The following is a 13,334-nucleotide window of genomic DNA, read 5'->3' as shown; positions in this document are numbered from 1 at the left end:
ATACCACGTCAAGTGCAAATCTTCATATTCCTCACCACACTGTTTGCCAGTATTATACACCAAAAGGGCTTAATTGGTTTTCATTTCTCCACCATCCTGCAGTCACAAAAGCGACAGCTCCACAGCATCAGAGCCACTTAATTAAGCATCATCAAGTTTCTATGCGTTCAAACTTTTTAGAGCCATCCTGAAATAATAAAATAATACAGCATTCATCGGGTGAGAATTCCCTTTTTAACTGTAGTCATTATGGTGGAAGGGAAAAAATATACATAAACAAAAGAATAGAAACACAATGCAGTGCAACTTGGAGAAAAAAAACATACTCAGCATTACCTTATTCTGTATTTACTTATCATGTAGAGAGGGAGGTTTATATAGCAGCACAGTGTGACAACAAGGTGCATGTTCCTCCACAAATAGCAGTTTCTGCATAGGGTGACCAAGATAAACCCATTGTACAAAATAAGTCTCCTAACTGGTGAACAGTGACTTGTTGGATTAACTTAGCATCCACCTGTCTACAGAGTTGAATAACAATGTTGGTATTACTTGTCATATATTTGTGAATACTCATGAACACTTTTCTATTTCTATTTATTTTTTCTATTTGGTTTTTTTTTTTTGTTTGGGGGAAGTTTGGAAGGCTGTTAATAGGTGAAAACATTTTGGTCTTCATGTTTTCTTAACGTTATGTTACAGTAAGACCTAATATCACAACAGCCAAGCAGTCAAAACAGTCAACAGTGGAAAGGGGACAGAAAGAGGTGAGACTGCTGATAATATTACTTGCATCACATTTCTTGAATATAACACACTAGCACCTTGTAGACACCTCCAAATGCCTTATTCTGCTACAAGTACACATGAATTCTGAAGATGTTTAAGCCACTACCCATTTTCTTTCTCCTTTCTTTTTTCTCTCTCATATCTAATTTACTGCCATCTGCTCAGCCTGGGTGTAAATCTGAAGACAGACTGACTTGTTCACCCAAGCTTTATCTGTTAACATTTAGCAATGTCTAATTAAGCGAAAATAGAAAACTTGTTGGGTGAAAAATGCTCCGGCTGGATAATGACAGTCATAATAGTTTGGGATATATGTCTGTCACAGCAAGGAAATGCAGTTATTAGATCAGGGTAATTAGAAGAAGACAACAGCTGTAATAGGGAAATGATGTTCAGCTGTGATTAAAGAGGCCAACTTGCAGTCCATCAATTTTTTTCTTCTTTCATGAAGTTTCAGCTGTGGAAATGACTTGGCAAAATGCCTAAAAATCTCCTTTCACCATACGAAAGGATGATAAAAACTCAAAAAAAAAACAAAAAAAACTGCAAATCCTGAAAATTCTCTTTCGGATTGTCCAATAAAGATAACACTAATTAACTGTGCCAGATCAGCTCCACAATATTGAACCACCACTAAGCTGACTCAGTAGAGAGCTTTACAGTGACATTACATCCACCAACAGCCACAACTGAGCAACAGCAATTGAACAACTTTTCCAGGTCTGCAGCTTCTATTAGGAGCGACAATTTGTAAATAAGGTCCAATCTTCTTTTTCTTCTCTTGTTCCAAACTTGGCAAATTTCACCCAAACAGACTTTAAACTTGCATGAGTGAAATCACAAGTGATAATGAAAAATCTCTTGGGGTGTGTTGTTCATTGATTACTGATCACCAAGTGCAGCTCTCACTGGCAGACTTGCTACTGAATAGCAGTATCTCATGTCATTAAATGCCCCTTAATGATGATAGCAGGACATTTGTGGCAAAAATGACTCTACTGCTGAGCTTTCAACAACAATCCTGTATATAGTGGATTATCATAGCTGTTACATTATTCTGATGTCTTAACTCCATGCTAGACATGTTAATAAACTATGGAATATCGATTATATTCGGAAAAAAACTCTTAACTCTCATACTATATCATGTTTAACTTAGTTTTGTTTGTTGTTTTGTTTTTACCAAAATCATTGTCTGTCATAATGCAGTAATATTTGCATTATACAGTAGAAAGTGGTTCTGTGCTTCATTGCCTTTCACAAATTGATTGTACACCTTAGTGGAAAAGTGAAAGTGTTTCTTACAAGATCTTTACTCTTTTTTTTTATTTCTTAGTGATCAAGTGTTTTGATTACACATTCTCTTGTGAGAACTTTTTTTTTTTTTTACTCCACCTAGAAAAGAGCAGGTGCTTTACCTCTTGCCCAGTGACATCTGTCTCGTTATAATCTGACTTGCATTCTGTAACCTCTTCTGTAAATAGCTGGCAAAATCTTCAGCAGCGTTTATTGACACGCTGCATCACAACTACAAGGTTCAGATTTCAGTCTTGCAGTTTTCTTAGTTCAAACTGAAGCAGCGGGCATCAAAAGAATTTGAGTTTTCACTGCACACCCTGGAGTAGCAGGTAAAATGACTCTTCCACTATCATTCTGGCTTGTTGGTTCATAGTCAAGCTGTGTGCTGACAGGTCTCCACATTCACATATTTTATTTTAACATGCATTCACTGGGTTCAGATCAGGGAACAGCAGCAGTTCTTACTAAAACAAGAAGCAGCTTTGGCTCGTTCCTTCTTTAGGGATCATTTTTTAAGTGTCACAGATTATCCATCTCATCTAAAGAGTTAAGAAGAAAAAGTCATAAAACTCAGACCCTCTGTGCCTATTTCTATTTTGTATATATTCCTGTTGCATCATATAATTTGTTGGCAAGGGATTCAAACTTGTTCATGCGGAGAGAGCTGAGTCAGTGTGGTGCTTCTTTACTGCCTTAGGCCAGTTTCTACAGCTAAGCCTTCTATATCTTCAGGAGGGAAAAGTTCAGTCCCTAACAGAAAGGCAACCTTCGTTCAGTAGGACACAGAGATAATTATTAATTTTCATCATCACTGGATTATGTTTAAGGGTGATACCATCTCAAGGAGTGCACATAGTCAAAAATCTCAGGACTCCTAAATTGACAAAATTGATCTGATGAAGCTGCATATTGTTTGTCTATTATCAAGTCTGTTTTTTCCTCCATCACAGTAAGATAGAAAACAATGCTCTGAGAGCAACATCTCAGAAATGGGCTATTTTTCCCCTAGAGAAAGTCATTTTATCAAAAGAGTCAAAATGTCAGATGTAATAATTCTGGTTTCACAAATGTCTGAAAAGATGCTCCTGAGCAGTCAGGTGATTTATGACTGAAATAATAATAATAACAATAATAACAATAAAAAGCCCCTCTGGCGAAGTCACAACAGCAAATTTAATATTTTCTCCAGACACACACACTATGTTAATTGGTGACTCTAAATTGACTGTATGTGTGAATTTGTCTTTCTCTGTGTGTCAGCCCTGTGAAAGAGTAGTGATCTGTCCAGGATACACCCTGCCTCTTGCCCAATGTCAGCCGGGATTAGCTGCAGCACTCCATGACCCTCTTTAGGACAGATGGTATAGTTAATGGATGGACATAACAGCCCCTCATACCACAGCACAGTAGATTTAAATATAAGTACTGACTGCCTGGATAATAACTTTTGCCTGTCCACCTGTGGTGCTCCAGACATGGCTCTTGACTCTGAATACTTTTATCTGTCAAAACTACAGATGTCAAAGACGTGATAAAAGAAAGCTGAGCACTGGATTTTCAGGATATAGGAGAAATAGACGAGTTTTTTTTTTGTCTGTATTGTTCTGATATTTTACTTTTATGGAGCACAACTATTGATTTCTACTGATGCAGAAGAACTCAATTGTTTTGGGTTTAGGTTGACACTGCTTTTGTCTCTAGCAAGAAGGTGACAAAGCGAAAATATAGGAGTGATGGAGTGACATATTCCAAATAAAAACAGACTTACTTTTCTGGAGAGTGTTTGTTTTATATAGATATTGTGCCAGGGGTGTCTCAATTGAAGTCCTGCTGATTTCTAGTCTGAGCCATTTTTCATTAAATTGGACAGTCTTCATGTTTCACAATGTACTTGATCCAAATATATAAGGTGCTGGCTAAAATCGATGATAAGATTAAATTATTGATCTGATATAATGAATATTTAATTGTGAGAATGCAACTACTGAAACTGTTAGCTAGAGGAAAGATGTTGTCATTGAATCTACAAAACTCTCTAAGAGTGGTGCTTCATAAAAACATCTTTTAATGCTGCATCAGCTTAGAGAACACACTTTAACCCAACACTAAATTAAATTGGCCTGCCACCAATTTGCTCACGGTTTTTAAGTTTAATAGTGACAGCTGGTATGAGCTGCCATTGACATCTGTATTTTTAGCTTTCTGAGTTGATTGGCTGATTGGCCGTGAATGTTTTGTATGTAGCTCTTTGCTAATAGGAAAGAAATGTTTTTATGTAGCCAATTTTTATATTTATCTGTTAAAAAAAAACAATTTATTCCACTGGTGAGCACAGACACATCCAAATTCAGACTCTAATTCTGACATTAGTTGGCTAAGGTGGACAAGAACACATTAGAATAAAATCATGGATTTATATGTTGATTGGCTTTATTTTTATCCATTATTTTAATGCTGACCCTGATACTGATCTTTAAAATTGTCTCTCTCAATACTTTAACATACAATTAAATAAATGACTATTCAATTAATGATTCATCAAGCCTAGGCTTTTTTTTTTATTTAACAAAAATTGATTTCTTAATATTAACATATCTGTAGTCCAACACTGTTCTATATTAACTCACTGACAGTCTATAAAACTCTATTTCCACAGGAGTTTTCACAACATTACCAAAAACTCTTTACAGTGTCTCTTTCCAGTGATGTCCTCGTTTCTGCCGACAGAGCACTTTAGTCAAGTAAGCATCAAGGAACATTTATCACAGAAATGGACTTGGCAAAAAAAAAAAAAAAAGTAGTTACCATTTGTCACTATTAAATGAGTGTGTTTTGGCTTACTGCCTTAGTGTTCTAATGAACTCAGTGAAAGATAAAGATGTTCTTCAACAAGACACATCTATGGGCCAAAACTGGAATTCAATAGTGACTTCATCTTTTTTAAATTACCAGTGCTATTTATGTCTAAATCAGTTTTTCAGCAAGGTTGCTAATTTAAAGTGCTATGCTGTTGGTCAAACGGAGGGCTGGACAAAAAACCCAATATAAAACAAAAATCATCAGTAGCCTTTCTACAGTATTGTCCTGCAAGTGTGCAACTTCTCATGAATGAATTAGTTTGTCTGAAGGGTGACTGGCAAAACAAAAAGTCATCATCTTCCTGGTGTGAGTGCCCACATTTCATAGCCACCACCCAGCTTAACAACTGCCTAGACATAATGTGATTTGAAGACATCCTTTGGCTCTTCCCAAAGATAATGTGCGTGGGACGAAAGAAAAAGTGGGGAAGATGACTCATCATATCATATTAATGTTTCCATTGTTCAGGGAATGAAGTTTTGTTCCCTTTACAGCTTTGTGCACAGCCTTGAATGCAAGCAGCCCTCCAGTGAATATCATATACAGAAAATAAAACAAAAAAGTAGCATATCCACTGTGGTGCTTTGCATCTCATGTATTATTGTTTCATGCTTAAACATGGAAAACGCACCTTGTTTTTATTTAAAGATAACAGCATAGGTGAACCCAAACTGCATATTAAGTGAGTAAATGTAGATGTAAATGTAGCAATCATTTGATTTACTGGTGACTTGTTTACTATTGATATAACCTATGCATGAGGTGTTCTTTGACAATTTAGCTTGACTGGCCTGCTGTGGTCCAATTTTGATTACATTGCTTCCACCTACATTTTTCTCCTCCCACTAGTCCTCTGAAGGCCTTAAATTATATTAGTCTTCTTTAGCCTTAGTCATGCAGAAACAGTGTCTTCAGAGTGATTTTCCTAACATTTTCATCTTTCATCTTGTCAGTGCACATGCTTTCTGACCAATCAGACCCGCAGTTTAGCTGAGGTCACTGTTTGATTGTTGTCTTGAAAGTGCTTTACCCCTGTATGGTGTTCAGGTCTATGGGACCAGTTTTAATTTTTTACTGCATATGCAAGATACAGTAAAACTCTGCCCTACATGTGTTGTATAAGTAGTGTGTTCAGTGGGGATGATGTATTGCCTAGACTGATGTGGTTACTGTCTGTGTTCAGCTTGTGTTGTGTAAACTGACCTGAATGGATTAAATTTCTGATGAAATTCAAATAAATAACAATCAGTAGTTATGAAAAACCTTTTTTCCCACTCATATCCTGATTATAATTGATGTTCTTTTTTATTATGTTTTATTAAAAAAAAAAAAACAAAAAGAAGTAGCACTTTAATTAATAAATATGATCTAACAAAGGTAAAGGGCAAATATTAACCATATTTGCTGTTTATATTGCATAAAATTGATTGTGTTTAATTAAAAACCCCAAAATACATATTGTGGGTCCACCAGACCCACAAACACTGGCTGAAAAACAAAAATATGAACACCAAGTCCAACACATCTGTTATTTGAGATGAGCCTTTGCCACTGTTCTATCCATCCATCCATCCATCCATCCATCCATTCTCTATACCCGCTTATTCCTTAACCAGGGTCAAGGGGCACTGTTATATCAGACATTGAAAACAACATTATCTGTGGCAGGATGCTCCTTGTGCAGTTGGCCCATCTGTTCTCAGTAATTGTTCACCTTTTAATGTTCAATCAAGTGAATGGACACACATACAGGGTAAATGAAGGCACATTAACATTTTTTCAAAAATGTTCCCTAAAATATTCATTTATTTTCAATTAAGTCTGGCTCATGACATGATGACAGGAATGATTGGAATAGAAATTGAAAGGTGTGCAATATTCAAGTAAATCTATTACCACATAATTACATTCATCAGTAATAAATCTTACCATTGGATGAGTTCCAGGGTCAGTTCATAACGAGCACCTGTGGACTGGCAAAACAACTATCAGCATCCAGGACTCCTCAACACCTTTAAGCTTCAAGTCCATCATCTCATATCCACACTTTAATTTGCCTTCTCTTAACTAAATCAGTGAGGGTTTACTCATGGTGATCCTCTAAGGTATTGCCAGTAGTATATCACTGTATTACGGTATCCATTGGTTGAAGTCCTGCTGCTTCTTTGAAATGTGGACTACACGCTTTTGTAACATGACCATTAGATGATGCTTTCATTTCTGGATGGTATGAAATATAACCCTTTATATTAACACCAAGGAATGACAGCTCAATAAATTCAGAGCTTCAATCAAATCTTCTGTACATTTTCAGCTATTGAATCAACATTAAATAGTTTTTAACATTCCAAATACTTTTTTTAAACCCAGATGATAATGTTTTGCCTGAATCATGGCTACGCAGCTCCATGACACCTTTAAAAAACAGGATGTTGTGTCATTGAATGACATGCCAGTCCACGCTGCAATCTGCTGCAACTATTAAAGATAGAAAAGAAAAAAAAATGCCTTCCCACATATCCATTGAGAAGTGAAGCATATGCAAATGTGCAATACAAGAACCTGAACCAGATGACTCATTTCTCCCCGCCAGAAGTCAATGCCTACTTATTTGGTTGTCATGTTTATGGAAGCCTTGAAGACTAATAGCTTTCTGTGGAAGTCTCTTGTGGGTGGTAATCTGCACCAGCAGATCGTCTAGCCATATGTTCTTTGATTATTGAAGGTGATGTGTGAGAACGCTGTCAGCCCACTGCTTCATGTTATCTGAAGTAGACACACAGGTCAAGGCTCACAACCAAAGCCCAACAGATGCTAATGAACTTATCTCATAAAATATGCATCAAGCCCTCTCAGGGCCATACAGTGGCAGAAGCGTGATTTTGCAGGAATTATGGGAACAGTCATTTTCCATTATGTCAATGCTAAATGAGGAGCGACCTAAGGGAGAAGCATGTCTGACCCATGTCAAGATAGTTCCTGCCAATTTTGCATGGAGAACTTTGCAGATCAGTTTTGACTTTTAAGATACTGTGGTGACAGAGAGAATAAATGGATCTCGGTGCACAGCATAACCTTGTTGAAGTAATTTCCCTCTGAAGCCAATGTTCCAAGTCTGTATAATTAATCAAAGACAATGATGTCAATGAGGGCTCCAGTTATGAAATTAAAGGCACGCTGTCTTCTATTACTCTACAGCTTATAAATGTATTAGCAGGGAGAGAAGAACAGTAAACCAGGTGTGGCAACCATTAGCTCCATTCCTTACTCCAACAATGTGTGTTTCCTTTCTCTGTACAATTAAGTGTCTCGTAACAAGGCCAGAGCTGAATGCTTGAGTGTTGACATGGTAGTCATGATTGAAAACAAGGTAAGAAGAGCAACAGTGCAATATCTGTTTGCTCTAATGTGTGAAGCTTTACTAATTACTTTGGTTGTGCAAGATTTATTTATTTATTCTGCCTTTGTGCATAAGGCTGTGTAGTGTATGATCTTTTTAATGACATAATCTTGTTTCTATGCTCACAATAAAAAAAAAAGTGATACTATGAATTAAAAAGATAATTTTATGTCTAAATAGGTCAGTTAGTGTAGAATATCCTAAGGCTTAATGATTTTTATTTCAATTTTTATTTACTTATGTATTAATGCACTAATACATGCTCCTGATGTGACAAATTATTTAGTAGCTGTATTTCTTCTGACAGGTTTCATGGATGATATAAATTTCATTAGGTCTCTAAAGTATATCATAAATGGTTTGTTTTAAGACTGAGAGATCAGACCCACTTGCATTTTTAGACAGAAAAGGAAAAGGAAATGAAAACTGAAAAGTATTACATATAGTAACTGAGGTGTTTTAAAAATCTCGAACATGTTAAAAAATATATTTCGACAACTATCAGTTCCTGTCTTATGCATGTTTGCAATTCATAGACAATTCACAAAACTATGTGAAGACATAAACAAAACATTCTGGAGAGAAAAAAAAATCATTCAATTGCTGGACTGTCTAATGTTAATCTTCTATATACTATTAATTCCCTTTTCATATAACACGTCTGTCAAATGACATGCTGCTGCAAATCTGCAAATGTCCTGTGGCTGTTGCTTGTCAAATCTGTTGTGCTCCTAACCGGGTGATGTCCCAGACAAAGCAAAATCTTAAAGAAATCATTGTGAGCATTCTGCTTTGCACTGACAGCTCATACAGCACATGTCATTTTGATATATGAACTGCCAATGCATCATGGTATATCTTCAAATGGTTGCCTGTCACTGGGATAACTGCACATTTTTATTTATTTATCTATTTTTCAATTTCAGGAGATTTAATAAAAAAAATACTAAGGCAGGGTTTGTTAATGCAAAATAAAAAAAAAAGCTTATTAGCAGTCCTTAAATAAAAGCTGTTTTTTTTTTTTGTGGACATGTTTTGTTTATGGGCAATCCAGGAACTACAGTAACAGTAGGGTAACAGGTCTGTGGCATAATGTGTGGTGCCCTGTAATTGACAAGAAAAATAAAGTCACATTGACTAAAGAGACAATAACATAGCTAATTTAAAAATAATGCAAATCACAGTGCAGATGTAATCTATCACTAATTAAACAATTATAACACCTAAGTTAATGTTTAAGCATTCCAGTATGACCATTTATCATTCAGCAGCTAAAAACAGAGACGAAGAATATGGGCCAGAAAATGCCACTAAATTAAATTGGTATTTCTGAACATCAAGCTTTATAATGAACATGTGTGTTACACGTCATTGTTACTGTCTAGTCAGAATAATACTGTATTATAATGAAGGTATTGTAAGATTGGGTAAAAAGCAAACCTTTCATACTGTTCATTTGTTTTCTTTCCTTCAGGTGATGAGCTCCATAATTTGCCAGCTCCATCTCTGAGTGGGAACCTGACAGATCCAGGAAAACTGCTTTGGGGTTTGCCACACTTGGCACAACCCCTTACCTCACCCATTCCCTATATCCACCTTCACAAGTTGTTTCATTGTGTCTCAGCTCTCATCACTTGACTTTAACTTGGAAACCTGAATCTCACAGATTGCCAATGCTAACAAGGAACTGCCTGCTGCTGTTCCTGTGGATTCTTGTCAACGAAGTCTCAGTCTCTTCTTTGCGTCCACCTTCACTGACACTGGGACAAAGCAGGACAAGAGGGGAGCACGCCAGGAGCTTGGTGGGCTCGATGAAGAATGGGGCAGCTGGATTTCAGCGGGTCAAAAGAGGCTGGGTGTGGAACCAGTTCTTCGTACTGGAGGAGTACATGGGGTCAGATCCGCAGTATGTGGGCAAGGTAAAAAACCTTATTTTCCAAATATTTATAGTGTAGGAAAAGTCATAAATCACAGTAAAGAGTAAAGAGCTTGGAAAAATCTGTTATATACAGAGAAGATTATAGCACACAAGGAAGATAAAATAGAAATAGAAAAGAACAGTTATGTTTTGTGTAAACTATTCTGGATTAAAATGGGTAATATCAACAAAATAAATATCAAAATATTGCATGTTTGTCTTTGACATATGTACATATTCAGTGTGAAAATATCTTGGGTATGGGTGTTCTCTTCGACAAAATGTCTGTAATATGTAAAAAATCAAATCGACTTTGATGCAATTAGTGTCACTTGTCAATCAAAATAAGCCCCACCTCTTCCTTTCTTCATTTAAGGAGGGTGTTCTTGTGAGACATTTCATTCATGTTATGTGAGAGCAGGGGTTACAAGCTAATTGACTTCACGTTATCCTTCTAGGATCTGTCTTGGTATCTCATTATGGGGATGTGCAGACCCATTTTGTCAGACAAGCTTATTGTTATGACTGACTGTCCCTGTGTGGCACGGATCACACAGGGACATCTTGCTTATAAAACCTAGCAAAGGTTAAAGCTGAAGGTCATTATGCTGCTGCATATATCTACTCCATAATGACATCCTGAATTTGGTCCAGGAAGTTGCCATTCCCCTGAAGGAATGAGGACACAGCCCAGCTGGGAGTTGTAGTCCTTTGCTGTTGGAGGCCATAACAATTACTTCCACAGTCCAGCAGATCGCTATAGCATGCTAATCAATGATTATTTTCACTTAAATATGTTTGTTTTGTTTTGTAACAAGGCAACTAAAACCTTCTTGCAGTACCAAATTGGCATGTCTTTTGAACATCAGATTGTCCAGTTTCTATATTTTTGTTTTAAACTTTGCAAAGAGCTATGATCAAAACATTGATTTTTTTTTTTTTTTTCTCTTATATCTGATCACTTTCCACCCTGGTACTAAAAGTTCTCACTAGCCTTGACAAAGAACTGAGACATTGGCTTGTCTCTCCACCTTTGGTCTGAAAACCCTTGCTGATTACCAAGTATACAAAATTCAGGTCAGGCTGACGTACCTGAATAGGCCACAGCTTCATTAGTACATTTGCTCTGCCAGCGTTTAAAATCTGTGATTTTTTGATTCATTTACCATTGCCATTTCACTGCTGAGTGATTACCTTTCATTGGAAAGCAATTTCCTTCTAACATTAACCATTCATTATTCTAATTGCATTTAAAGTGTGCTTCAAAATTTATACTATTATTAATTCACCTACATGTGACGCTTTAGTGGTTGTGTCCACAGGAAAAAGAAACGTCCCTATGCTCAGAAAGTCACCATGTCAGACTAACAGACTTGCTAAGTCATTTGTTCATGTTACAATAGTTTCATTTTGGAAAGCTATCAGGGATTAGATGACTGAGCTTCTCGTAAAGGCCTTTCTCCTTTATCTTGAATTACTCCCTGATGCTTCTGACCTGGGTAGGCAGATGAAAACAGCTTTTCATGCATTTAGGCAAGATAGGCAAAACTTACTTCTTGGTGCGTTTTACTTGATGTCTTTCACAGAGGACTCAGAGAGGAACTTTAGCCTCAAGAGGGTCCGGTATACCAGATTCTTTTGTCTGTCTTTGTCAGAGACGGAAGACAAAAGAAAGACCATGTCCCTTGCATGGTGAAGAGTAGGCTGTTAGCCACAAACAAGATTTGTAGTAGCGTTTAGTGACAAGTGGTTAGACAGGTGCTTGTAATCATGAGAGAGGTGTTGTAAGAGGTTTTATATGCAAAGAAACATTGTCTATATATAGATATAGATAGATAGATAGATAGGCTTTTTTGGCTTTTGTATACTCTGCTGTGGCTCAAGAAATTTATAAGTAAACTTCGTGTAAGTTTAAGGATGAATTCCTAGCTTTCATAGGATAATAGTAAGACTAAGTTATCTGCCACAGTGCACAACAATCAGCCCTGATAAATGATGCTGTTTGTGGAAGTCTCTGAGGCTAAAAGCTAGAGGAGGAAAGTTGCTGTCTGATGCACTCCTAAGACACTTAATCCTGGGCTGCTGCACTGCTTCAAAATAATTGACCGATCCTTTGCCATATGAAAAGCATTTGGAGATGACAACCTCAGACCTTTGTCGGGACACTCAAGGGAAAGACTGTTGCTTTAAAATAATTGTAGCTGTAACAGGATAAAAGTTAAAGTTAAATAATGGCTGTACACTGGGAGGGCTGGGTGCTAGTAATATCTCTTCCAATGAGTTTTCCAGTACAATCTCAGAGGCTGCTAAAGGTAACAGTTTTGTTTCTCAAGGCACATAAATAAACTCTAATGGTCCATGAGTCTCGCTGCAACAAATGCTTGTCCTATAATACATCAATGCCTAATACTGGTAATGTATGCACTCTAGAGTGTAAACATGATTTCCATTCAGTGACCTGCAAAGTACTGAGGTTGTATGGTTCAAGAGCTGGCCACTTTCCTCTAAGTGTTAGAGGTGTTCCTCTGAACCTAAACAATAATTATCAAATTTATTACTAGTATTTCGTCTTTGGCGTCAAAATTTCCTGCATTCAGTTGAAGAGGAATGCCAAGCTTTTTCATCTACCTTTTTTTTTTTTTTTTTTTTTTTTTTTGAGAATCAATCAACGTTAATTAGCTTCTTTACGATTATGTAGGTAATTTTCTCAGCAGTTATGGTTCATTTGTGTGTGTGTGTGTGTGCCTCAAACTATGGGTACATGGCAGTTTAGTTATGTGGTTCTCATTTAATTAGCAAAAGCACCAAATGTCAGCTATTGTGCTGTTGTATTCAGTCAGTTGCCTGCATTTATCCTTAAACACTAGCAAAGTGTTCTTTATTCAATACTTTATTCTTTATATCTACATTAGTAACCTGAATAATCTATGTATATGTGAATGGGGTGAATAATTATGTGTATGTTATAACATGTTTTTTCAAGTAATCATCACACTGATTTGAATCATCTCTATTTAATTTGATGCATTTGTGTTAATGTACAATTTTAATATCTTCATCTTCCCAAAT

The 13,334-nt window shown here is 36.5% G+C and overlaps 1 protein-coding gene across 1 annotated transcript in view; it reads left to right on the top strand.

Annotated features, from left to right (window-relative positions):
• Window positions 1-13,334, top strand: part of LOC113121517 (cadherin-12-like) — a 95,162-nt gene that overhangs the window by 18,157 nt on the left and 63,671 nt on the right. The window contains exon 2 of the mRNA XM_026292090.1: window positions 9,822-10,266. Coding sequence (XP_026147875.1) covers window positions 10,021-10,266 — 246 coding nt within the window. The 5' untranslated portion in view covers window positions 9,822-10,020. The remainder of the gene's footprint in view (window positions 1-9,821; window positions 10,267-13,334) is intronic.

The sequence above is a fragment of the Mastacembelus armatus genome, chromosome 20, assembly GCF_900324485.2.
Source record: "Mastacembelus armatus chromosome 20, fMasArm1.2, whole genome shotgun sequence".
Taxonomy (NCBI): domain Eukaryota; kingdom Metazoa; phylum Chordata; class Actinopteri; order Synbranchiformes; family Mastacembelidae; genus Mastacembelus; species Mastacembelus armatus.
Note: the sequence above shows the minus strand (reverse complement) of the source record. Positions and strands in the feature narration are given on the sequence as shown.